General features: G+C 43.1%; 1 protein-coding gene across 2 annotated transcripts in view; it reads right to left on the reverse strand.

Annotated features, from left to right (window-relative positions):
* GXYLT1 (glucoside xylosyltransferase 1) overlaps positions 1 to 19,082 on the reverse strand; it is a 40,416-nt gene extending 21,334 nt beyond the window's left edge. The window contains exons 1-2 of one of the 2 annotated variants that reach the window (XM_083574616.1): positions 18,652 to 19,082; positions 7,847 to 7,939 (exon numbers count right to left, since the gene is read on the reverse strand). In XM_083574616.1, coding sequence (XP_083430742.1) covers positions 7,847 to 7,939; positions 18,652 to 18,875 — 317 coding nt within the window. In that variant the 5' untranslated portion in view covers positions 18,876 to 19,082. The remainder of the gene's footprint in view (positions 1 to 7,846; positions 7,940 to 18,651) is intronic. The other variant, XM_083574617.1, reaches the window with a different exon arrangement.
* Between the last annotated feature and the right edge of the window lie 4,483 nt (positions 19,083 to 23,565).

The raw sequence follows: 23,565 nt of genomic DNA on the forward strand, positions 1-23,565 counted from the left end.
GTTTAAAATTTGAGAACTTTGTTTGTGAGTTTCAAAGTCTGGGAATGACCTTGACTAAAAGACTTTGTTATGGCAGATGGTAAAGAGAAAGGGGAGTTACAAGAAACAACCTTGAGATCTGGCAGACAATACAAAATTGACACTTACATGCAAAGAAGGGCTTCTGTAACAGGAGCCTCTGGAACTATAGTGGCTGCAAAGCCAAAAGCGAAAGCAATGTCTACAGAAGAATCATTTGCCAAGGTATTGGAGAAGATAAATGACTCTTTGGAGGAACTAAAAAAGCAAGGTGCGGAGACTAAATTGCAAGTTGCTGAAACTAAAGTACAAGTTGCTGAAACAAATAAAAAAATTGAAGAAATCTCTGGGAAAATTGACCTAAATACTAAAAGTATAACTGACCTAGGGAATAAAGTGAACTCAAATGCAGAAGCAATTGGGAAATTATTGGAAGATTCATCTACAACACGAAAGATAGCCGAGGAAGCTAAGGAAATTGCAACTGCTGCGGAGGAAAAATTTCCACCAGTTTACAAGAAATTGGATGAATATGAACTGGCACTCTCTATGCAGGATATGCAACGCAAGGAGAGGAACCTGAGGATCAGACTTGTGCCGGAAAAGGAAGGAGAGAACTTGGTGGATGATTTGACAAAAGAATTTTCTGACTTTTGGAAGCAGGAGCTGAAGAAAGAAGATTTTAAGATAGAAAGTGCATTTAGATTGGGAATAAGACAGAAGAGAAATCGACCCAGAGATTGTCTTATTACCTTAAGATCAAAGGAGGAGCGAGACAAAATATTGAACCTGCACTACCAAACAGCCCTTCGAATTGAAGACTTTTTTATTGAGATCTTTAAAGACATCCCTAAGAGTATCTTGGACGCAAGAGGACATTATAAAGACCTGGTGACACTGCTGAAGAAGAACTACATACCATTCAGGTGGGAATTTCCCCAAGGCTTGTCTTTTAAATATAAGGGAAAGAAGAGAAGAATAAAGACTGTAAGTGATAAAGACAAGTTCTTGGGAGAACACGAAGAAGACCTACAGAAAGAGACATTTCCAGGACAAGGGCATCCATCACTGGACACGAACACGGTACCACCGACAGACGAGGAACAAAAACAGGGAGCTGTAGGAGGAAGGAGTAAATAATCCCATCATGGCTCTGCAACTTCTAACCTGGAATTGTAATGGCTTAAATATTCCCAGGAAGAGAAAAAATATATTTCATGCCTTAAAGAAAGACCAATTGGACTTGATTTGCCTACAAGAGACCCACGTGACAAGAGCACACAGAAAATTATTAATAAATAAAAGACTGGGACAGGAATTTATATCTTCAGACAGAGTAAAAAAGAGAGGAGTGGTGATCTATGCAAAAGAAAAATTGCAACCGAAACAAATTTTTAAAGATGATCAAGGAAGATATTTGGCAATTGAAATTCAATCTCGAGGAGAGAAGTATTTGATAGTGGGAATCTATGCACCAAACGAAGGGAAAGCTGAATTTTTTAAGAAGCTGCATGAAATTTTGATGGACCATATGGATTATAACTTAATTTTGATGGGAGATATGAATGGAGTGGTTTCAACAAATATGGACAAGGCACAAAGACAGGTAATAACAAAAGATGGAAGACTACCAAAGACCTTTTTTGAAATGACTGACAATATGGACTTGATTGATATTTGGAGAACAAAACACCCATTAGAAAGAGAGGGAACCTTCTTTTCTGAAGCCAAAATGACATGGACAAGGATTGACCAAATCTGGGTGACTAGCAGTATGGCTCCGAATATAAAAAAAGTAGAAATCTGCCCAAAAACTTTCTCCGACCATAATGCTGTAAAGATGGTGATGAGGCAAACAACAACTGGTTCCTTCAGATGGAGAATGAATGACACCTTATTTAGAGACGAGGAGATCTGTAAGAAGGCCCAAAAAACCTTGAAAGATTATTTTGAAATCAACTTAAGGTCTGAAGTAGAAAAAAGAATAGTATGGGACGCAAGCAAAGCCGTGATGAGAGGGTTTTTGATTCAGCAAAATACTTTAAAGAAGAGAAAGCAAAATGAGAAAAAGGAGAGAATTTTAGAAAAGATAAAAGAAGGGGAAAAACAATTAAGATCGAAGCCAAAATCCCAAGAGATTCTAAGAGAAATCAAATTTCATCAAACACAATATATGGAACTGATGAATCAAGAATTAGAGTGGAGAATTAAACAAATGAGACAAAAGACTTTTGAATCTGCTGATAAATGTGGCAAGTTACTGGCTTGGCAAATAAAGAAGAGACAAAAACTCAACACGGTAACAAATATAGAAGTGGAAGGAAAAAACATAAGCAACCCAGCGGAAATTAGGAATTGCTTTCAGAACTACTTTAGACAACTTTACACACAAGGGCCGCAAAAAGAAATGGACATACAACAGTTCCTCGAGGAAAATGGGCTGAAAAAGGTTTCGCATGAAAGTAAGATAATATTGAACCAGGAGATATCAGCACAAGAAATAGAAGATGCCATTCAAGGCATGACGCTGGGCAAATCCCCTGGACCGGATGGACTGACTTCCAAATACTACAAAGTTTTGAAGGAAGGGTTGATACAACCTTTGAAGGAAGTCTGCAATGAGATTATGGAAGGGAAAAGGGCACCCGATACGTGGAGAGAGGCCTACATTACACTTATACCAAAGACAGAGACTGAAAAGACCCAACTTAAAAACTACCGACCCATCTCGTTATTGAATGTGGATTACAAAATCTTTGCTGATATTTTGGCAAAAAGACTGAAGAGAGTTTTGATGGAGGAGATTCACGGGGACCAAGCGGGCTTTCTCCCAAAAAGGTACTTGTCGAACAATGTAAGGAATATAATTGACATTTTGGAAAAGCTGGAAGTGAACATAAACACTAAAGCTGTTTTGATATTTGTGGATGCCGAGAAAGCCTTTGACAACATTTCTTGGAGTTTTATGTTGAAGAACCTCCGGGGGATGGGGGTAGGCCAAGGGTTTGAAAATGGTATAGGTGCAATATACTCTGAACAGAAAGCCAAACTAATTGTAAATAATGTGGTTACAGAAGAGTTCAAGATTGAAAAAGGGACACGTCAGGGGTGCCCTATCTCCCCATTACTTTTTATATCGGTCCTGGAGGTTTTGCTTAATATGATTAGGAGGGACCAGTTGGTTAAAGGGATTCAGGTCGGAGCCAAACAATATAAACTGAGAGCATTTGCAGATGACTTAGTACTTACATTGCAAGAGCCAGAAGCTAGCACGAAAAGAGTTTTGGAAATAATCCAAGAGTTTGGTCAAATGGCAGGATTCAAATTGAATAAGTCTAAGACAAAGGTTTTGGAGAAAAATTTGACACAGATAGAAAAGGAAAGGTTCCAGAATGAGACAGGGTTGACTGTGGTTAAAAAAGTGAAATATTTGGGTATAAATATGACAGCTAAAAATGTGAATTTGTTTAAAGATAATTATGAAAAAACTTGGAGAGAAGTGAAAAAAGATTTGGAGATTTGGTCCAACTTGAAGCTTTCCTTGTTAGGCCGTATTGCAGCTATAAAGATGAATGTATTGCCAAGAATGTTGTTTTTGTTCCAAGCATTGCAAATAATTGATAAAATGGATTGTTTCAAGAGGTGGCAAAAAGACATATCTAAATTTGTCTGGCAGGGCAAAAAGCCCAGAATTAAATTTAAGATACTAACGGATTCAAAGGAAAGAGGGGGGTTTGCCCTGCCAGACTTTAAACTTTATTATGAAGCGGCAGCTTTCTGCTGGCTGAAAGAATGGCTACTTCTTGAAAACACAGACATTTTGGATTTGGAAGGTTTTAATAACATTTTTGGGTGGCATGCATATTTGTGGTACGACAAGGTTAAAGCACATAAAAGTTTTAAAAATCATATTGTCAGAAAAGCACTACTAAATGTCTGGGACAGATATAAAGACTTGCTGGAAAATAAAACTCCAAGGTGGCTGTCGCCAATGGAAGCTAAGGCAGTTAAAAAGTTAAATATGGAGCCCAAGTGGCCAAGATACTGGGAAATTTTGGAAAAGGAAGGGGACAAATTGAGATTGCAGAGTTTTGAGAAATTAAAAGGGAAGGTGAGAGATTGGTTCCACTACCATCAAATTAATGAAGTGTTTAAACTGGACAGTAAAATTGGCTTCCAGGTGGAAAAATCAAAATTGGAGACAGAACTGTTAGAACCCAGTACTAAGAATTTGTCCAAAATGTACAATTTGCTGCTGAAATGGAATACACAAGATGAAACGGTTAAATCGGTTATGATTAAATGGGCTCAGGACATTGGTCATAATATTTTGTTTGCTGATTGGGAAAAGTTGTGGACCACCGGGATAAAATTTACGGCATGTAATGCCTTAAGAGAAAACATTATGAAAATGATATATAGGTGGTACATAACCCCAGTCAAGCTTGCAAAGATTTACCATGTGCCTGACAACAAATGTTGGAAATGTAAAGAAACTGAAGGTACATTTTTTCATCTTTGGTGGACCTGCCCGAAGATTAAGGCATTCTGGGAAATGATCTATAATGAACTTAAAAAGGTATTTAAATATACTTTTCCCAAGAAACCAGAGGCCTTTCTCTTGGGTATTGTCGGCCAAGGGGTGTTAAAGACGGATATAACTTTCTTTATGTATGCTACAACAGCAGCTAGAATACTCATTGCGAAGTACTGGAAGACGCAAGAACTACCCACACTGGAAGAATGGCAGATGAAGGTGATAGACTATATGGGCTTGGCAGAAATGACGAGCAGAATCCGAAACCAGGGAAGAGAAGCAGCGCAAGAAGAATGGAAAAAATTCAAGGACTATTTAAAGAAATATCATAAAGTTAATGAAAGTTAGAATGATGTTGGACTGGAAAGTAAATGGTTACTATTAGCAATGGTTAAGACAAGGAAAATAAGGAAGAATAGTCTAAATTTAAATTAAAATAAGGGTAGATTTGCTGAACAATCGATAAGAATTTGGAATACAGAAAGGGGAAGCATGAGGAAGTCGGGGAAGATAGGATATGAAATTAGGATATGAAATGATACATGTTTTTTGTTTTGTTTTTGTTTTTGTATGTTTATGTTTGTTGTATTGTGTTTATATGGAAAAATAAAAATATTTAAAAAAATATATATATATATCTCAAGGACCGCCTCTTTCCATATGAACCTACTCTGACCCTGAGATCATCGTCTGAGGCCCTCCTTCGTGTGCCCCCCTCCTCAAGAGGTCCGGAGGGTGGCAATATGAGAACGGGCCTTCTCTGCAGTGACTCCCCGTCTGTGGAATGCTCTCCCCAGTGAAGTCCACCTGGCGCCTTCATTATACACCTTTAGGCACCAGGCAAAAACATTCCTCTTTAACCAGGCATTTGGTTGATCTGATTTACATCCTATGCCCTTAAAAAAAAATTGTGGGGGGTATAGGGCTGTTTTTATTTTTATTAGGTATTTTGTGGTTTTATATCTTGATTTTATTCTGTGAACCACCCTGAGACGCCCGAGTATAGGGCGGTATATTAATAATGATGATGATGATGATGATGATGATGATGATGATGATGATGATGGAAATGGACTATTGAGTCATCAATGACCCTAAGATTCAGGTGATACTTTCCTGCATCTCTCCATAATCATCCACAAAGCCCATGTGGGTAATCTTTTTTTATGTCGCAATTACTTGTGGTCTGCCGTGCTCTCAAAATTATTAGTCTTTATTATTCTACTAATCAAACAGTAAGGACAAACACCATTTTGTACTGTAACTATCAGTCTTGCTTATGTAAAGTTCTGGACATTTGTATTCCAATCTTGTGTGAGTTCCCTTGCAAGTAAATCCCACTTTGTTCAATGAAGCATGCACATGATTACAACCTTTGAACCAGATTGCACAGTACACATAGTTTTGTGATTCCCCCCTCACCTGCCCCACAATTCTGTTTTGACAAGGTTACAAGACTGCACGAATGTAGGATTCACAAACAGCAGCTTAGCTTACTTGCCGTGACTTTTTATGTCCTCCCTACCAATTCTTCAGGCCCACTAGCAAGCACAGAGGGCTTCAGATATAGGACATTGCCTTGTGTGGAAATACCAGGAGAACAGATGTTTGCTTGCTCAAAGTCACTCCTCTCCCACTGGGAACGGGAGAGAGTTCTTGTACCCTTTTCTCAGAAACAGACCCTTCTCCACACAAGATTTCCCACAGCAAGTCACCTACAGCACCTTTGCATTTAAAAAGAAGTTAGGGAAAGCAACCACCAAAGTAAAGGCAAGCTTCAGTTTGACTCTTCACTCTCAAGTCATGTTGCTTAGTATCCATGGGCGTAGCTTTGATTTATGTTATGTTAGGCAGGCACAAAACCCACATGTCATCATCCTCTGTCTGGGTCTGTCTATCGCTGAGTCGGGTTGCCAGTTGCATCACTAGAATGTGCCACAACATCACCCAAGCGACCTCAGTGAGCATTTCAATTTCAAATATAGTGGTACCTTGGTTGTCAAACGTAATCAGTTCCAGGAGTCCATTCAACTCCCGGAACGGTTCGAAAACCAAGGGGTGGCTTTTGATTGGCTGCAGGAGCTTCCTGCACTCAATTGGAAGCTACAGAAGCTGTGTTGGACGTTCAGCTTCCAAAAACCATTCACAAACCAGAACACTCACTTCCGGGTTTGCGGCGTTTGGGAGCCAAAACGTCTGAGTGCCAAGGCGTTTGACAACCAAGGTACGACTGTATTCTGATTATTTCTACTTTTGTTATGTATTTTTATTTATTTACTTGATTTGATGGGGGAGGTAGCTGCCTCCCTCTGTGACACCCTGGTTAGTATCTCTACACAGTCGTACCTTGATTGTCAAAAGCCTTGGGACGTGGACATTTTGGCTCCTGAACGCCGCAAACCTACAAGTGCGTGTTCCGGTTTGTGAACGTTTTTCAGAAGCCAAACATCCGACATGGCTTCTGTGGCTTCCAACAGAGTGTGGGAAGCTCCTGCAGCCAATTGGAAGCCGTGCCTTAGTTTTTGAACCATTTTGTGAGTCGAATGGATTAAGTTTGACAGCCAAGGTACGACTGTATATGTAAAGAGAAGACCAGCAGAAATCTACCTCTACGACTCTGGTGCAAGACCCAAAGTTTGGGATCATAATCCTAGGTTGCATAAAGGTTTGATTTAGTTGCAAACCAGCATGTTTTAACAGGCATGCTTGTTCAAGAAGTGTATTATGAATTTCAAAACGAGAAACATGTTTTATTTAATGAGTTAGATCATGACTGAAATCTAGTAAGACTGTGAGTGCTAGAAAGTGAGGGGGGAACCAAACTTTTTATAACTGCTTCAACACTTTTTAATATACTCAAATACGTATCATTATACCTAAAATTAGCTAATTGAGCAATCAAATTGCAACTCATTACCAAACTTAAAACCATGGAGAGACCTGGTCTGAACAAAGACATTGGATTCTTATCTCATTATACATGACAAAGCCATTTTTCACCTTCTCACCCCTTCCTTTTCCCTGTAAGACCTATTGCAGTCGTTAAGAGTCGTCAACAGGCTCATCACAGCTATCTGCCAATCACCCATTCCCACCACCCTTCTGAGTAATACCCCTCCCCACCTTCTCACTATATAGAAGGATCTGGCAACTTCTGTTTCAGTGTATCTGAAGAAGTGTGCATGCACACGAAAGCTCATACCAAGAACTAACTTAGTTGGTCTTTAAGGTGCTACTGGAAAGAAAAAAATTTTTTTTGTTTTGAGCAATCAAATCTCTGTCAAAGCCTACCTACGAGCAGCTTCCCAAAAGCAGTTCCTTCCACAAACATCAGAGGGCAGCATCCAATAGGAATTCCAATAGGATACAGACACATTCTTACACCTAACAGGATAAGACAGAAACAATCCTGTATGAATGTTACTGGTTTTATTTAGCGGTTGCAATGGAGCATTCCTGCTTGCCCATTTAAACAAAACTAAAAAAACACCACCAGCTACTAATTACAGATAAACGGCTGAATGTAGAGCTTCATATGTTGTGAGTGATATTAGTCTATATCATATAAGGATGTACATAACCAGGATCCTGAGCATAAATCCCAAGAGCAATTCTACTGATAAGTGAAATGCAGAGTAATCCTTTGTGGGAAGTAAATACCAGCCTGTTCAATGGGCTGTACTGGCATTGTGACATTTCTGAAACACATCCAGTGACATTTCTGAAACACATCTGATGATTTCATGGTACCAAAGGCATATTTTAAAACAATTTTATGTTTATTTGCACAAGGCAGGCACTTCTGGGCTACAAGTAAACATGTGAAAACATGGGGGGGGGGGAGAGTGGGCCTGCTTCCTTCCTCCCCCCCCCCCCAATTTTTTGCTGAAACAAAAATAGTAAAAAGTTAAAAAAAAAATCCCAGTTTCGGCCAGAGCTTCAAATTTCTAGCTAGAAATTTATGCTAACCATTTTTTTCTGCTTGCTCTACTGCATGTTTCCATGTTATAAATCATTATATATATTCACAAAGCTGAGTATGGTTCCTTGTTTAGCAAAGGTGGGGCAATCTACACACAAGGCGGAGGTTTCCACAGGCTTATGTGAAGCCCAGGTTTGAAGAAATAGCACAATTATTTGCAGGGTGAACCTTAAGTGGTTGCATAATTGCTGACTGAGCATTGGTGAAAAAGAGGGGAAACATTGAGAAGAGCTATGGAATGGAATATCATGAGCTTAGCCATCAAGTAAATAAATAAAATTACAGTCATACCTTGGAAGTCGAACGAAATCCATTCCAGAAGTCCATTTGACTTGCAAAAACTTGCCAAAGTGTGGCTTCTGATTGGCTGCAGGAAGTTCTTGCGGCCAATCAGAAGCCGTGCAAGCCCCGTCGAATGTTCGGCTTCCAAAAGAACGTTCAAAAACCAGTACACTCATTTCCGGGTTTCGATCGTTCAGAAGCCAATTTGTTCGGGAGCCAAGGCGTTTGAGATCCAAGGTACGACTGTACTTAACTAACTGACCAATTGTGTCACAGATAACTGGGTTCTGCACCCCAACATAAAGCCTGCCCACCGGGGGCGGGGGGGAAATCCTGGCTACGCCCATGAAAGGTATAGCTAACTGTCTGGAACACTGAAGAACAGCAGAGCACAGTGTTATAGGCCTGCATACAATATATTTTAAATGAAGCAGAAACTTGTATGCACAACTTACGGTACTAAAAAATACAGTGATATATATTCTAATACTTAATTTGAAACAGGAAAATATGCACTGAGGAGTGTGAAGATGTTCAACAAAAGCTAACTAATTATCTGCTTTAGCCCCAATAACGCTGGCCCTTGGGAATGCAATCCATCAGGCATGCTAAGTTGCTATGTTCCCTGGCAGCTGGTTACCATATTGTCTTGCTGAAGTCCACTTTAGTTGTTTAGCATTTTCAAGTGAAAATGCTGTCACAATGGTTCAGAACATCAAGTCTCAGAACTGACACAGAATGCCATTGCGAACCCAGGCAACAAAAGAGAAAGATAAAACTAAGATCCATATTGTGACGGTATCGTTAACCAGCTTTTAAGATTCAGCCCTACGAATTGAAAGCTGCAGCAATATAGTTGATCTGATATAGCAGCGTCACTAATGCTGAACTGGGCGCTTTCACAAGCTAATTTCAAAGCCTGTGATCTCCACACAAAATACTGCTGAGAGGTCAAAAAAGGATCTAATCCGTTCTCCTCCCTTCTGCAGTTTAACTACACTAATATAAAGAGACCAGACAGCATTTGCACATATCATCCAATTAAGGTGTGTGCCTCATAAGACAATTAATGTATATTAAACTGAAACTCCCTTTAATAATAAAAATAGCTGCTGCTGCAACACTTGCACTAGAGCCAAAGAAGTTGAGACTTCACATATCCAGTCTTAGCAGCTGCCATGCCCAAGGAGTATCTCCTGAAATCAAGCTGTTGGTTTAAAAGCAACAACAGCTTTCCTATTTAGAGCAAACTCTCCATCCCTTTTTAATTACACAGCTCCAACAAGTCAATACGAGGCTGGTTTAAAATAGACAACTGTGGAGGCGGTGCAATGGCAGAAGTGTGTTTTATATCTTTTGCACAGCGCACCGTGTAGCGTCACAACCACCTCGGGCAAGAATCCTACTCTCATTTGAATGTTTCTGGTTTACTCCTTTCCGCTAAAAGAACTGGAACAGCAATTACCGGTAGGTAGTTCATTGCATCATAGCTTTCATCTAGTAAGAAGCAACCAGAAAGATATGTACAGGCATGACCAGTGATCTTAGCAAGTAAGTTGAATTATCAGTCCTTGCTTTACATATGGATATTTAAACGATCAATTATCTTAAGATACAGATTCACTTTGATGTACTGTGTGATTCACTCTTTAAAGTGCATCAACAGGAAAGCGCAACCTGATCACGACCAGCAGTACTGGAAAGAAGTGGTTTCTCCTTTACATAATTAACCATCACCCGCTCCCACATGTTCAGCTTTGATGTAGCAGTTAAGTACAAAAGTAATATGTATATATGCAAGGGAGTACCCAGGGGTTGGCTAGGCTGGCCCCGCCAAAGGTGCAGGTGCAGGCGGGAGAGAGAAGTGTAAAAACCACACCCTTCTATTCTGGCTTGGAGTGGCTAGGAGCCAGCTCCTCTGGGTGCATTGGCAGAAGAGTCCAATTGGTAATGTGGGCCATCGCAGCAACCCTCGCAGGTTCAGAGGGAAGAAAGACAGAGAGACCTGGGGAGTGGAGCAGACCCAACCTCGATGGCCCCAGAGGAAGTCACTGGCAGAGTGTAAAAGCTAACGAAAAGCAAACTTTTTGAGTTTTTGGTCTATAGTCTTACCAGCTTTGGAGGCACTGATACAGCTCCTTGCAATGGACGCAAAGGAACCTAGGTATGCCTCTGTATATATATATGTCTTTGATTTTGACCTTTATAACAAGGAACCAAAAAGGATCCCTCCAGACTGCTGTGTATCATTGACATAATGATATTCCATTAGCGGATGGTTTATACTGGACTGTCACCACATCATTCCACTTCTGTGATATGAAAAGTTACTGAATTTCAACAGGAAGCTGCAGGACACACACATGGAAATTGGAAATGAAGCAGTACGGTCACCCTAAAATGTCTGCAGGCATAAACAATGCTGAAACCAGCATCACGTATAACCACCCCAATACCATCACAAGCACATTAATATCCTTTAAGAGAAAACATTCCTCTTTACCCAGGCATTTTGATGGTGGAAAGATACTGTTCCTGGTAGCACTGATAATATTAGTTGTGGGAGTACATATGTGATTGTTTCACATATTGTTTTCATTGTGTTTACATATGTTCTTTTGTTTTTAATTGTTTTGTTACAGTTGTGCTTGCCACCCTCGGCTACTTTGGGAAGAAGGGCCGGATATAAATGTGATGAAGAAGTAAAATCATCATGAATGCACAATTGGAGGAGTCCTAAGCATCTGAAATCATAGTGCTAAGTTAGTGCAACACAGTGCTAAGTCTAGCATGAACTGGGAAAGCACTGCATTCAAATTGGTATTTACAAATGCATTGGCTTTTACCCACCAGCACAACTTTTTAGACATTTGTGAAGTTTAACAGCCTGCCACTGAACTAATCTCAATAGGAATTCTCAAAGTCTCAATGAAATAAAAGGGTGAGAAGCCTGACAGGCACAAACTATAAGTAGTGTCTTTCAAGAACCTCTAAAAGTCCAAGGCTACCAACCAGCCCACATTCTCACTCCCAGAATGGGAGAGCAGATGGAGGGGAAACTGGTATCCCAGAGTTATTTGTTTAACAAGCACAGGAAAGCTGCCTGGCATACAACTGGGTGAAGTACTGACAATACAAGCAGGCAATGGTGCTTACTTCTGCTGCTGGTCTTTACTGGCTAAGATGGAGAGGGATGCAAACAGCAGCTCATCACCTTTATTCCTGGTCAATATCAACTGCAACCTGTGCGTGAAAACCCAACAAGGTAAGCCTCCCATATCCTGAAGCTGAGAGAGCTGTCTGTCTATAAGAAAAGGTGCCTGAAGAATACAAACCATGAAGTTTCCCAAATCATTTCAGGAACAAATAACTTCTCCATTCTGCTTTCCTGTACTCCTGCTACAGGAAATGGGAAGAGAATGTAACAATACCATGGAGACCTAGACACTTTTCCGGGAGTCAATGCCTTCCATACTAATCACTGTCCTCCCTGCAAGCCCTAGACACAGAGGTAGGGAAAGGAAAACTGAATAATGCAGAGAAATGGGGGCAAATGATCACTGCCCTGATAACGCTGCTATCTCCTGCTCTCCAAGCCACAAATTCCTACTTGGAGGGGCTCAAAATAACCTTGTTTCTCAAGAGCAGCAAAGTGACGTTTATCAGAGGTAAGGAGAATGCATACAATGTTAGATTGATAAATATTTTAAGTCAGGAATAATATGGACTGCATATTTTATTTTATTTTATTTTTAAAAAGGTCCCGGGTTCAATTTTTATGACAGAATTCATCCAGACAAAAAACAGAATCATTTCTGGGCAGAGACAGTGTATGAGCTGTCAGGAAAAAAATATCAAGGGACAGTTTACAAAACAACTAATAACACAATTTCACATGTGCATGCATTTGTCTGTAGTGGTTCCCAAAAATATAACCCTAACCAATCATCTGAGAGAGTCTGGAATGCCTGCAGAGGCTTTTCTGCTCATTGTCAAAGCCATCAATGACTCATAAAACCTGCAGGATTTCTGCCAGGTCGTTAGTTTCATTAGAAACCAACTAAGTTTGTTACCGGTATGAGCTTTCGTATGCATGCACTTCTTCAGATATCAGGTATCTGAAGAAGTGTGCATGCACACGAAAGTTCATACCAATAACAAACTTAGTTGGTCTCTAAGGTGCTACTGGAAGGAATTTTTTTTTATTTTGTTTTGACTATGGCAGACCAACACAGCTACCTACCTGTAATTAGTTTCAATGTTAGGATACAAAGGGATGTGAAAATTGCATATGATTAAATTCTCTCCCCCCCCCCCCACTTTTCAAAATAAATAAATTTTAGATAAAGCCTATTATATAATTCTGGGATTGCCCATAGCTGCAAAGGCACCTTTCAGTACTTCCCTTGGAATCACTACCGCATTCCTTGTGAAGTGATAAGGGTGGTTCTCTTATCTCCCTTTGAGAAAAGCAAAAGGAGAAAAGATGAAAGAGCAATATTCTTTCCCACTTCCTCTTTCAGATCTACCATTTTTCGCACCATAGGGCGCACCGGACCATAGGGCGCACCCAGATTTTAGGGGGGGAAATCAAGAAAAAAAAATTTTCCCCCCAGCCCCAAAGAGCAGCGTACAGGCTGCGCACAACCTCTCCCTGCCGGAGCGGTTGCGCACGGCTATGGCACAAGCCAAGGCAGCGAGCAGGATGGATCCCGCTCGCTGTTTTGGCTTCCCCTTTAGCCCCGTGCAGCCTCTCCTTGCCAGGAAAGGCTGCGCGGGGCTAAAGACTCCATAGCCCCCTGCAGCCTCTCCCTGCCGGAGGGGTTGCACGCAGCTATGGAGCAAGCCAAAGCAGCAAGCGGGATGGATCCCGCTGGCTGTTTTGGCTTGCCCTTTAGCCCCGTGCAGCCTCTCCTTGCCAGGAAAGGCTGCGTGGGACTAAAGACTCCATAGCCCCGTGCAGCCTCTCCTTGCCGGAGGGGTTGCGCGCAGCTATGGAGCAAGCCAAAGCAGCAAGCGGGATGGATCCCGCTGGCTGTTTTGGCTTGCCCTTTAGCCCCGTGCAGCCTCTCCTTGCCAGGAAAGGCTGCGTGGGACTAAAGACTCCATAGCCCCGTGCAGCCTCTCCTTGCCGGAGGGGTTGCGCGCAGCTATGGAGCAAGCCAAAGCAGCAAGCGGGATGGATCCCGCTCGCTGTTTTGGCTTCCCCTTTAGCCCCGCGCAGCCTCTCCTTCCCAGGAAAGGCTGCGTGGGGCTAAAGACTCCATAGCCCCGTGCAGCCTCTCCTTGCCGGAGGGGTTGCGCGCAGCTATGGAGCAAGCCAAAGCAGCAAGCGGGATGGATCCCGCTCGCTGTTTTGGCTTCCCCTTTAGCCCCGCGCAGCCTCTCCTTCCCAGGAAAGGCTGCGTGGGGCTAAAGACTCCATAGCCCGTGCAGCCTCTCCTTGCCGGGAGACGCTGCGCAGGGCTTTCCTGGCTTTACTGTGAGGTGGGGGGATTCACCCACCTCCCGCAAAACCGGCAGAAGCCGTGCAACTCCTTTAAAGAGATCGCGGCTTCTCCTGGCTTTTCTGGGAGGTAGGAGAAGGGACTGATGCGGCCAGTCAGTCCCTTCTCCCTCCTGTGGAAAAGCCCGCAAGAGCGCACGGAGCTTGTGTGCAGCTCTTGGGGGCTTTTCCTGCCTGCCTCCCCCCTGCATTCGCTCCATAGGACGCACACACATTTTCCCTTGCTTTTTAGGAGGGGAAAAGTGCGTCCTATGGTGCGAAAAATACGGTATGTTCTTTTCAAGTCTCATACTGGCACCCTGAGTCTTGATGCCAAGCCACAGTCACAACCACTCCTGACTAACGTGGGGCTTGAGCTCTGTGCTGAACTTAAAATTCCGTGCCAACTGCAAGTCCTACTTCTGGCAATGACATGTTCCACTGGGGAACTCCCAAATGGAACCAACCCACATGGGGCTTGCAAGTGATGCCAAATTTAAGAGGCCCAAATCTAAGTCCTGCTTGCCAAGGAACTCTTAAGAGTGTTCCAAATTGCTCATTTACAGCCATGGCTTTCCCTGCCCCATGTCACATGGTATCAGTTGGGTGTGGCTTGAGAAAAATGATCTCACAAGCCAAATTGAGACCTAGGGGCATGAGAGCAAATCTGGCCTGCTGACTAGAGCTTCCCGAAGCCTGAATTAGGGCATCAGAAGACTTTCTAATTTTCCAGTACTGTATACCCATATCTCTGACAAAAAAACTGTATATTATCACAGGTTCACACCGGTATCAGTATTAAATTGCATAATAGAATCATGGAAGGGACCCCGACAATCATCTAGTCCAATCCCCTACAATGCAGGAATGTGCAGCTGTCCCATACGGGCACCAAACTTGCAACATTGGCATTATCCGCACCAGGCTCTAACCAACTGAGCTATCCTGGCTGACAAGATTTAAATGCCAGACTAAATACTTCTCTTGTAACACATGGTCCTCTATTCACTTCTTATTATTATTTGGAGATCACTCGTAGCTGAATAAGATTGTCTTCCATGAACACAGTCTTAACAGTGAGTCCGTAAGTGACTGTGGAGGCCAATTCCGGATACACACATCCTTCCACAGTGAGGACATACGTTTCCAGACAGGAGTTGATCATGGTGAAGGTTTGCCAAAAGTGCCTTTCTCTTAGCATGTTTCTCCCTTCCGTTCTGAGTTTAAGCATCTTCAAAGTCCATGACACCTTTGGTAAAGGCTGTTCTCCAATTGGAGCGCTCACAGTCCAGTGTTTCCCAGTTGCTGGTGTTTATACTATTATTTTTTAGATTTGCCTTGAGAGAGCCTTTAAACCTCTTTTATTGACCACCAGCATTGCACTTTCCGTTTTTAAGTTCAGAATAGAGTAGTTGCTTTGGAAGATGATAATCAGGCATCTGAACATGACCAGTCCTACGAAGTTGATGTTGAAGAATCATTGCTTCAACACTGGTGATCTTTGCTTATTCCAGCATTAGTTCGCCTGTCTTCCCAAGTGATATGTCTATTCACTATGGTATGCCAAAGGAAGTGTCTTAGCTGCACATGTGCACCCAAACAATTCAGATGAAGATTTTTTGTTAAGAAAAGATGTTATCCATAGTAATGTGTGATCAGTTTTTTTAAAATGTTCAATAAAAGAATCACTGGAGAGTACACCAATTTCTCAGCAGTTTATGGAGAAATTTGTCAACTCTCATTTGCACTGCCAAAATTACATTCAGGCAAATTCATGCATAACCTAGGTGATCTAGAAACCAACAGAAATCCTCTTGCATGTAGTCAGGTTCTGCATTACTGTAACAGCATATACAAGAACTCGTTTATGGCAGTGCCTCAGTCCAACTATGTTATTAAAATGAGGTTCTCAATCTGGGATGGCTCCTACATCTCACAAGAGGCCAAAGAAGCCTCTGGGGCATAAGGTGATTTCAGTTGTGGCTGGTGCTGCAGCATCTGGACAGATACAGCCTAGCCTAGCCACTGTAATCTATCCCCTGACAGCATTCACAACCAATATGTGCAATGGCCAAAGGCTCTTTCCTGAATCCCCCCTGCCCTCTACCCTCATGGAAAGCAAGGTCTGAGTAATCGTACCCCATTTGTGTCATTTCTTTGCTTGGCCTTGATATCCTTCTGGTGTGGAACAAAAAAAAATTGTTCTACCAGGCTTTTTAAAATTTTATTATAATCTGCTGTTTTAATCACTGGTCTTGCTGCTTTTTGTGTATGTTTCATATTGATTTTATTATGGCAGGCATCCCCAAATTCGGCCCTCCAGCTGTTTTGGGACTACAATTCCCATCATCCCTGACCACTGGTCCTGTTAGCTAGGGATGATGGGAGCTGTAGTCCCAAAACAGCTGGAGGGCCAAGTTTGGGGGTGCCTGCATTATGGTATTTTCTGTGGAACAGTTTGGCTGAAAGTCAACAAACAAATAACAACAACAATAATAAACAGCATAAGCAATAAAATAAAAAGCCCAATTATGGTCACACTTTTACCAAATACGTATGAATTTGCTCCCAGACCAGTCCTATGCTTCTCCTATGTTTGCACTACTGCTTGCACGGCACTTCTACTTGTAGGCTACGCTCCAATCTGATCAGTTGATATCCTGTTCTACACTCAGTGTGCGTTCCTTTTGCACCATTATTGTGATAGGGGCAATTCTGGGAACAGGAAAAAGTAGTGGCATTCTAGGACCCAAACTCACTAGCATGACGTGATGGCCCGGCAAATTGCCCATTGCCGTGCCCTGTTAATCTGTGCCAGGCAGCAGCCCAAGTTTGGATTAAGTCATAAATTTCTTACACAGATAAAGGAAGGAGGAACTTCTGTCTGCACAAGTGGAAATCTGCCTTGCACTAGGGAATAAGGTCAAAACCACTGTTATCGGTTAATCCTTTTAATAAATTAAACAAACTGTATATAGAGTGTACAAATGCGCAGGATGCAGCCAGGAATAAGTAGGATTTGCTTCAACTTAATAAGAGTAATTCCCCCTTCCAGAAACCTTCACCCAAGCCATGGAGATATGATGGCTGTGCTGTCAACTATCACCTACTGCCAGGAAACCTTGACAGTATATAAGGCAATATGCAGGCACAAGCATTCAAGTGTCGCTACTGACTGACTAGCCTGAAATTTTTTTATAGTCTGAAAGCAGGGGATGGGAGGAGGATGGGAAGAGATTTTTAGAGGAAATGTCTCAAGCCCAGTCTCCCCAACTTGGTTCCTTTAAGCTAAGAAGACAACTGCCAGTCATGGCTTATGAGCAGGTAGGAAAAGGGGCAACTGCTCCATTTGTGTTGTCAAAATCCCATTTCTCCACTTTAAGCTTCTGTAATATAGATACATATATATGTATATGAACACTAATTTTCAACAGTAACACCACAAGTGTAACATAAAAAGAAAAAGAACACAGGAAGTACATATTATTGGGCAGCCAGTTACAAAAAGTAACAGTAAGGTACATACATAATAGGTTCTCTGTTTAATTACCAGTAGTCCTTTCCATAGAGATACATGGGTTATAGTGGGTTTCCATAGATACATGGGTTATAGGGGTTTCCATAGAGATACATGGGTTATAGGGGGTTTCCATAGAGATACATGGGTTATAGGGGTTTCCATAGAGATACATGGGTTATAGGGGGTTGCAATAACTGCACGGACTTATTGATGTGATCAATAAACTAAGACGCACGTGCCTCAAATTCTCTCTCTCCACCTGTCCATTCATAACTCCCCTGTGTTGGGCCAAGCTTTCAGAAAGTGCTATTTCCCCCCATAAACGCGCATACCAGGATGAGCGCAAAGTTCAGACGGGTCTCCTGTTTCCCGGCTGGCAGCAGCTGGGAGAAAAGCGACTTGCTAGAGGCTCCTTTGAAGCTGCACGGTGGCAGCCCTTAAGCGACAGGGGAAGCGGGGTGACCGGCGGCGGCACAAAAAACGCAGCCGAGGGAGGATTACGCACGCTTGGTAGCCACGGAATGCTTGACCGACAATATGGGGAGGGAGGGAGCGAGGGAGGAAATCTGAGGGAAAGCAACCAGACTGGAGTAAACTCCGTCTGAACACCCGGCCCTCCGCACTGGAAGTGCCTCCTTGCAAATTCAACTTTGTCCCAATACATATCTCTGGAGCTTGTGAGCCTGGAACTACCTGAGGCGCGGGCGCTCCTGGCTTCCCTCACCCTCCCGCCTGGAGCAAAGGCACAGGCACCCCACCCCTCGCTACTAATACTCAGGCGCTCCTTCCTCGCAGGAAGCGCAGGCCCCGGCGTCCCCAGACGGTACCTTTCCGGCGGCTCTCGCTGGCTGCAGCCTGCGCTTCTCGCCGCGGCCCTCCAGGCGCCACCGCCGCCGCCGCTGAGCTGCCTGCGCACGGGCAAGGCAGAGTCCCCCTGGCGCCGGGCCGCCTCCTGCTCCAGCGACAGAGCCAGTTGGCTGAAGGCGTAGAGCAAGGAGCACAAGCCGCAGCCCAGGCACAGCAAGACCACCTGCACCAGCCGGCGGCTCATCCTCCGGCGGCCCCGGCTGCACCGCGCAGCAGCCGGGGCCTAACCGGGAGCGGGAGCGCCAGCGGCGGAGGCGGCAGCAACAAAAGCAACGCGGCGACCGCAGCAAGCAAGTCAGCCAAGGCGGCGGCGGCGGCGGCGGGTGCAGCAAAGGCGGCGGCGACGCCGCTGAGGTAGTAGCAGGAGAGCTGCCCCGAGAGGAGGAGGAGGAGGAAGAAGAAGAAGGCGGAGGCGACGAGGCCCGGCTCTCAGGGCGGAGCCAGGCGGCGGGGAGGCGGCGAGGGGTGGGGTGAGAGGCGGGTTGTGGGCGCCTGGCGATGGTGGAGGCACGAGAGCGGGGGGAGGCCTGGCGGCGGCTGGGAGCGCTGCAGCGTCGAGCGAGGGAGGCGAAGGCGGGAGGCAGAAGTCGGTGGCCGCCCCTTTGCTAGGACAGAGCTCTCCAAACGGTGTGTCTTCACACGTTAGTGTGTCGGCTGCAGTGCGACAGGCGAACTAATATCAGTGTACTGGAAGAAGCAAAGATCACCAGTGTCGAAGCAATGATTCTTCTACATCAACTTTGTTGGACTGGTCCTGTTGTGCGGATGCCTGATGATCGTCTTCCAAAGCAACTACAGTACAGTGGTACCTCGGGTTAAGAACTTAATTCTGTTCTTAACCTGAAACTGTTCTGAACCTGAAGCACCACTTTAGCTAATGGGGCCTCCTGTTGCGCCGCTGCTGCACAATTTCTGCTCTCATCCTGAAGCAAAGTTCTTAACCCGAGGTACTATTTCTGGGTTAGCGGAGTCTGTAACCCAGAAATATGTATCAATAAGTGTATGTAAGTGTATGTAACCTGAGGTACCACTGTACTCCATTCCAAACTTAAAACTGGAAAGCATAATGCTGGTGGTCAACAAAAGAGGTTTAAAGGCCCCATTAGCTAAAGTGGTGCTTCAGGTTAAGAACAGATTCAGGTTAAGTACGGACCTCTGAAATGAATTAAGTACTTAACCTGAGGTACCACTGTACTTACAAAGCTATTCAGAGTTTTGTTTATGGGAATGTCAGAACACCAACCATCAAGTTGCAGGATATAAGTTATAAAATATATATTCTGAAAACATAGAATTTACACAACTAGTGTCAGATATAATGAAACTTAGAAATATTCACATTATAACGATACAGCCCACTTTGGAAAGACTCGGGAGGGTGGCTGAACTTGTAGTTTGCCAACAGATTAGTCAATGCGGGCTTTGAAGATTATAGTCTCAGACAATTATTGATACATAACCTGCTTCTGTATTTCATCTTTACAGCAATCATTGCTGAAAAACCCAACTACCCTTATTGGCAGATGGTCATACAGGGAGTTGCTTTGAGTGACTATTACAGATTGCTTCTGAAGTGCAGGCACTGCCTTTGGTGTCTATGATTAAGAGTCAAGCTGCTTATAAAGCCCACAGCTCGCTTGTGAGTTGCAAGCTACAGGCTGGAAAAACAGTGCTCTGAGTAGATAAATAGGTACCACTCTGGCAGGAAGGTAAACAGTGTTTCCGTGTGCTGCTCTGGTTCGCCAGAAGCAGCTTAGCCATGCTGGCCACATGATCGGGTAGCTGTACGCCGGTTCCCTTGGCCAGTAAAGCGAGATGAGCGGCGCAACCCCAGTCATCTGCGACTGGACCTAATGGTCAGAGGTCCCTTTAGCTTTACCTTAAGGTACCTCCAGCCCAAGTTCCTAGGAGGGGGGAAAATGATGGTACAAATGGAGCAGGCATACTATTACCGAACCCTGATATTTATTTAAATAAACATATTTGCTGGAATATAAGAATCACCTAGCAATTACCTCTTGGAATGTGCCACAAAATAGTTTTGTTCCGGAAACATTTCTAAATCTGACCAGAGTTTTGCTTATTAAAAGGAAACACAGTTTAGTGGGTGGAATTGTTCCCTTTCCAGTAAATCCAGAATTGCATCATCATATGAGACTTTCATGGTGCAGCAATTAGTCAAAGGTATAATTATTGGGGAATTGCAAAACCGCTCTTTCCCCATGTCCTTACTCCACAGAAAATTAAATTGCTCACAAACACATTCGATAATTCTTTAAAAAATAAATAAATCTTTATATACTATACCGTATGCTAGGTGAACAGTGTTTCTTGTATCATCCATCAGAGCAGATATATTCTAGTTTTCCTTCCATTTCTCCAACATTGCAATTGTTTCTTCAAAAATAAGGGATTCACCATGGATGCGTAATCTGCTGCTGTCAGAAGTAGCAAGGATACGTTTGTGGGCTGTAATGGACTGCTGCTGAAGGATTTCCTGCCTGGTTAACTTGTATAAGGGTCATCTCAAATAAGCAAGCCTTTTTCTCTGATCTATCGATAATTAATATTCCAAGCTTTCCAGAGAAGGACAATCTTTCTATAGTGAAATAATGCCCCCCTCACCTAAATGAACACACATATTCCCTTCGTCTTGTATAAGCAGAATTTTTCAGATATATTGTCCAGTGGCCAACTATCATTCTCTTGGTTACCAAACTTTCAACAGTGAAAAACACAAGAAGTTAAAATGAGCATATATATACTTCACTAAACAACTATGGAATTAATGAACCTTACATGTTGTTACCAATTGATGGGTGGAGTATTTGGCTTATATTGGTGTTGTTGGCATCCTTCTGTCTCAGGAGACAATGCAGTGTGCCTCCAGGGGTGAAGTCAAACAGCTGGAGAATCACAGCACCTGCTGTGGCTGCAGATTCCCATAACTCGTAACTGCTGCCTCCTGCATTGTTTTTGCTGCGTTAGCAGCACTTAAGTGACCTCTTCGCCTCTTCAAACACTAGCCATTGGATGCAGAATTTTTCCCCGTTTTGTAATACTTGCTTGCAAACTGCTTAAAAGTGACACCTTAACCATGCAATTAATGGAGGTTTATTTAGAATGTATTCTGTAACATTTCAACTTGGTTGGTAACAGTATTTCGTATGCATCAGTATATCTAAGCAGCATGTTACTGAACCACACTCCTCCAAATTTCTCAGAGTAATAGTGGGCTCCACCTGATTTTATATTATTTTAACTGTTGTGCTTCTTTAAAACATCCATGCCAACATTAGCTCCACAGTCTGTAAAAAGGATAAAACAATACAGCAAAGGTCTCTTAAATGTACTTATTTTTAAGAATTATGGCATTACTCGTTTTATTACTCTTCCGAAACGTTGGCTATGAAATGCCTTTTTTTAAAATAGTATTTTTCTCTTCTTGCTTAAAACATGAATTACAATCTCATTACTGCTTCTATTTCATCATAATTTGTCTTTTAAGGTTGACAACTGGATGATATCCCACAGCATGAGTTAAGCAAATGTGTTATACAAATACTAATTGGCTCTAATAGAAGGGGCCCTGAGGAAATAATGTGTTTATGATCACTTTCAAATGTCGTAACACCCATGAAGTTGCTCAGGTAAGATTCATGATTAAGGAGTGGGGTGGAAAAGGAAATTTCTGAAATTATGGAATACCTACGATAGAGGATATGATCACATCAAAAGGCCATAAACTCAATCCCCAGCAACTCCAGGTAGGGCCGATATACCTGAAACCCTGGAAAGCCACTGCTAGCCATTGTTGACAATTGTTGAGCTAGCAGGACTAAGGCAGCTTCCTACATCTGTGTGCCTATAGAAAATGTAATCTTAATAACTGAATATGCCAATTACTGTTTCACCAGCAAAGAATGTACCGTATTTTTCCCTCTATAACACGCAGATTTTTTCTCCTAAAAAGGAAGGGGAAATGTCTGTGCGTGTTATTGAGCGAATGTGTGGTCCCTGGAGCCAAATGGCAAAAAAAATCAGGCAAAAATCAAATCGCGCGTCTCGGAGAAGGGAAACCTGAAAAGAGGAAGTGGCTGCTTTCCTGCATTCTGCCTCAGGGTCTTACTGCCCACCCTCCTCTGTTTCCTTGCTGTGTTTGCTCAAACGGAACAAAGAGCAGGGAAAGCCCCTCCCCTCCAGGCAAGCAGAGGGGAAAGCAGAGTGTCGTCTCTGTGCTCCGGTGCTGCTGAAAACATGCAGGAGGGAGAGAGAGAGAGAGAGAGAGAGAGAGAGAGCGAGCGCTGGCTGGCTGGCTGGCTGGCTGGCTTGGGTGGGTAGGTGAGGGAAAACTTTTGCCTTCCTTTCCTCCCTCCCGTTATACCCCTCTCCTGCATTCTTAGCCAGCTGCTTCTCTGCACACCCCTCTCGTGCTCCTTGTCCATTCTGTATTTTTCCTTCCTTCCCCACTTAAAATGTGGTTAAAAAGCATGGATCCACATGGATCCTCAGGATCTTTGCATTGGGTCACCCCAAATTCACCATCAGATCACATAGCATGTCCATGGCTACAGCCTGCCCCCCCCCAAATCACGCACCCACTGTTGCCTGGGGCTGCAATGGTGCAAAAACGTGGTTACAAAGCATGGATCCACAGGGATTCTCAGGATTTTTGCATTGGGTCACCCCAAATTCACCATCAGATCACATGTCTGTGGCCACAGCATGAAGCACAAAAATGATACATCCACTGTTTCATTCAGAATGTTTTTTCCCTTGTTTTCCTCCTCTAAAAACGATGTGCGTGTTATGGTCAGGTGCGTGTTATAGAGCGAAAAATACGGTATATTTTGTTTAAACTAGAATTTTTTCAA

The sequence above is a fragment of the Podarcis filfolensis genome (genome assembly GCF_964270895.1).
Source record: "Podarcis filfolensis genome assembly, chromosome: 10".
Classification (NCBI taxonomy): Eukaryota; Metazoa; Chordata; class Lepidosauria; order Squamata; family Lacertidae; genus Podarcis; species Podarcis filfolensis.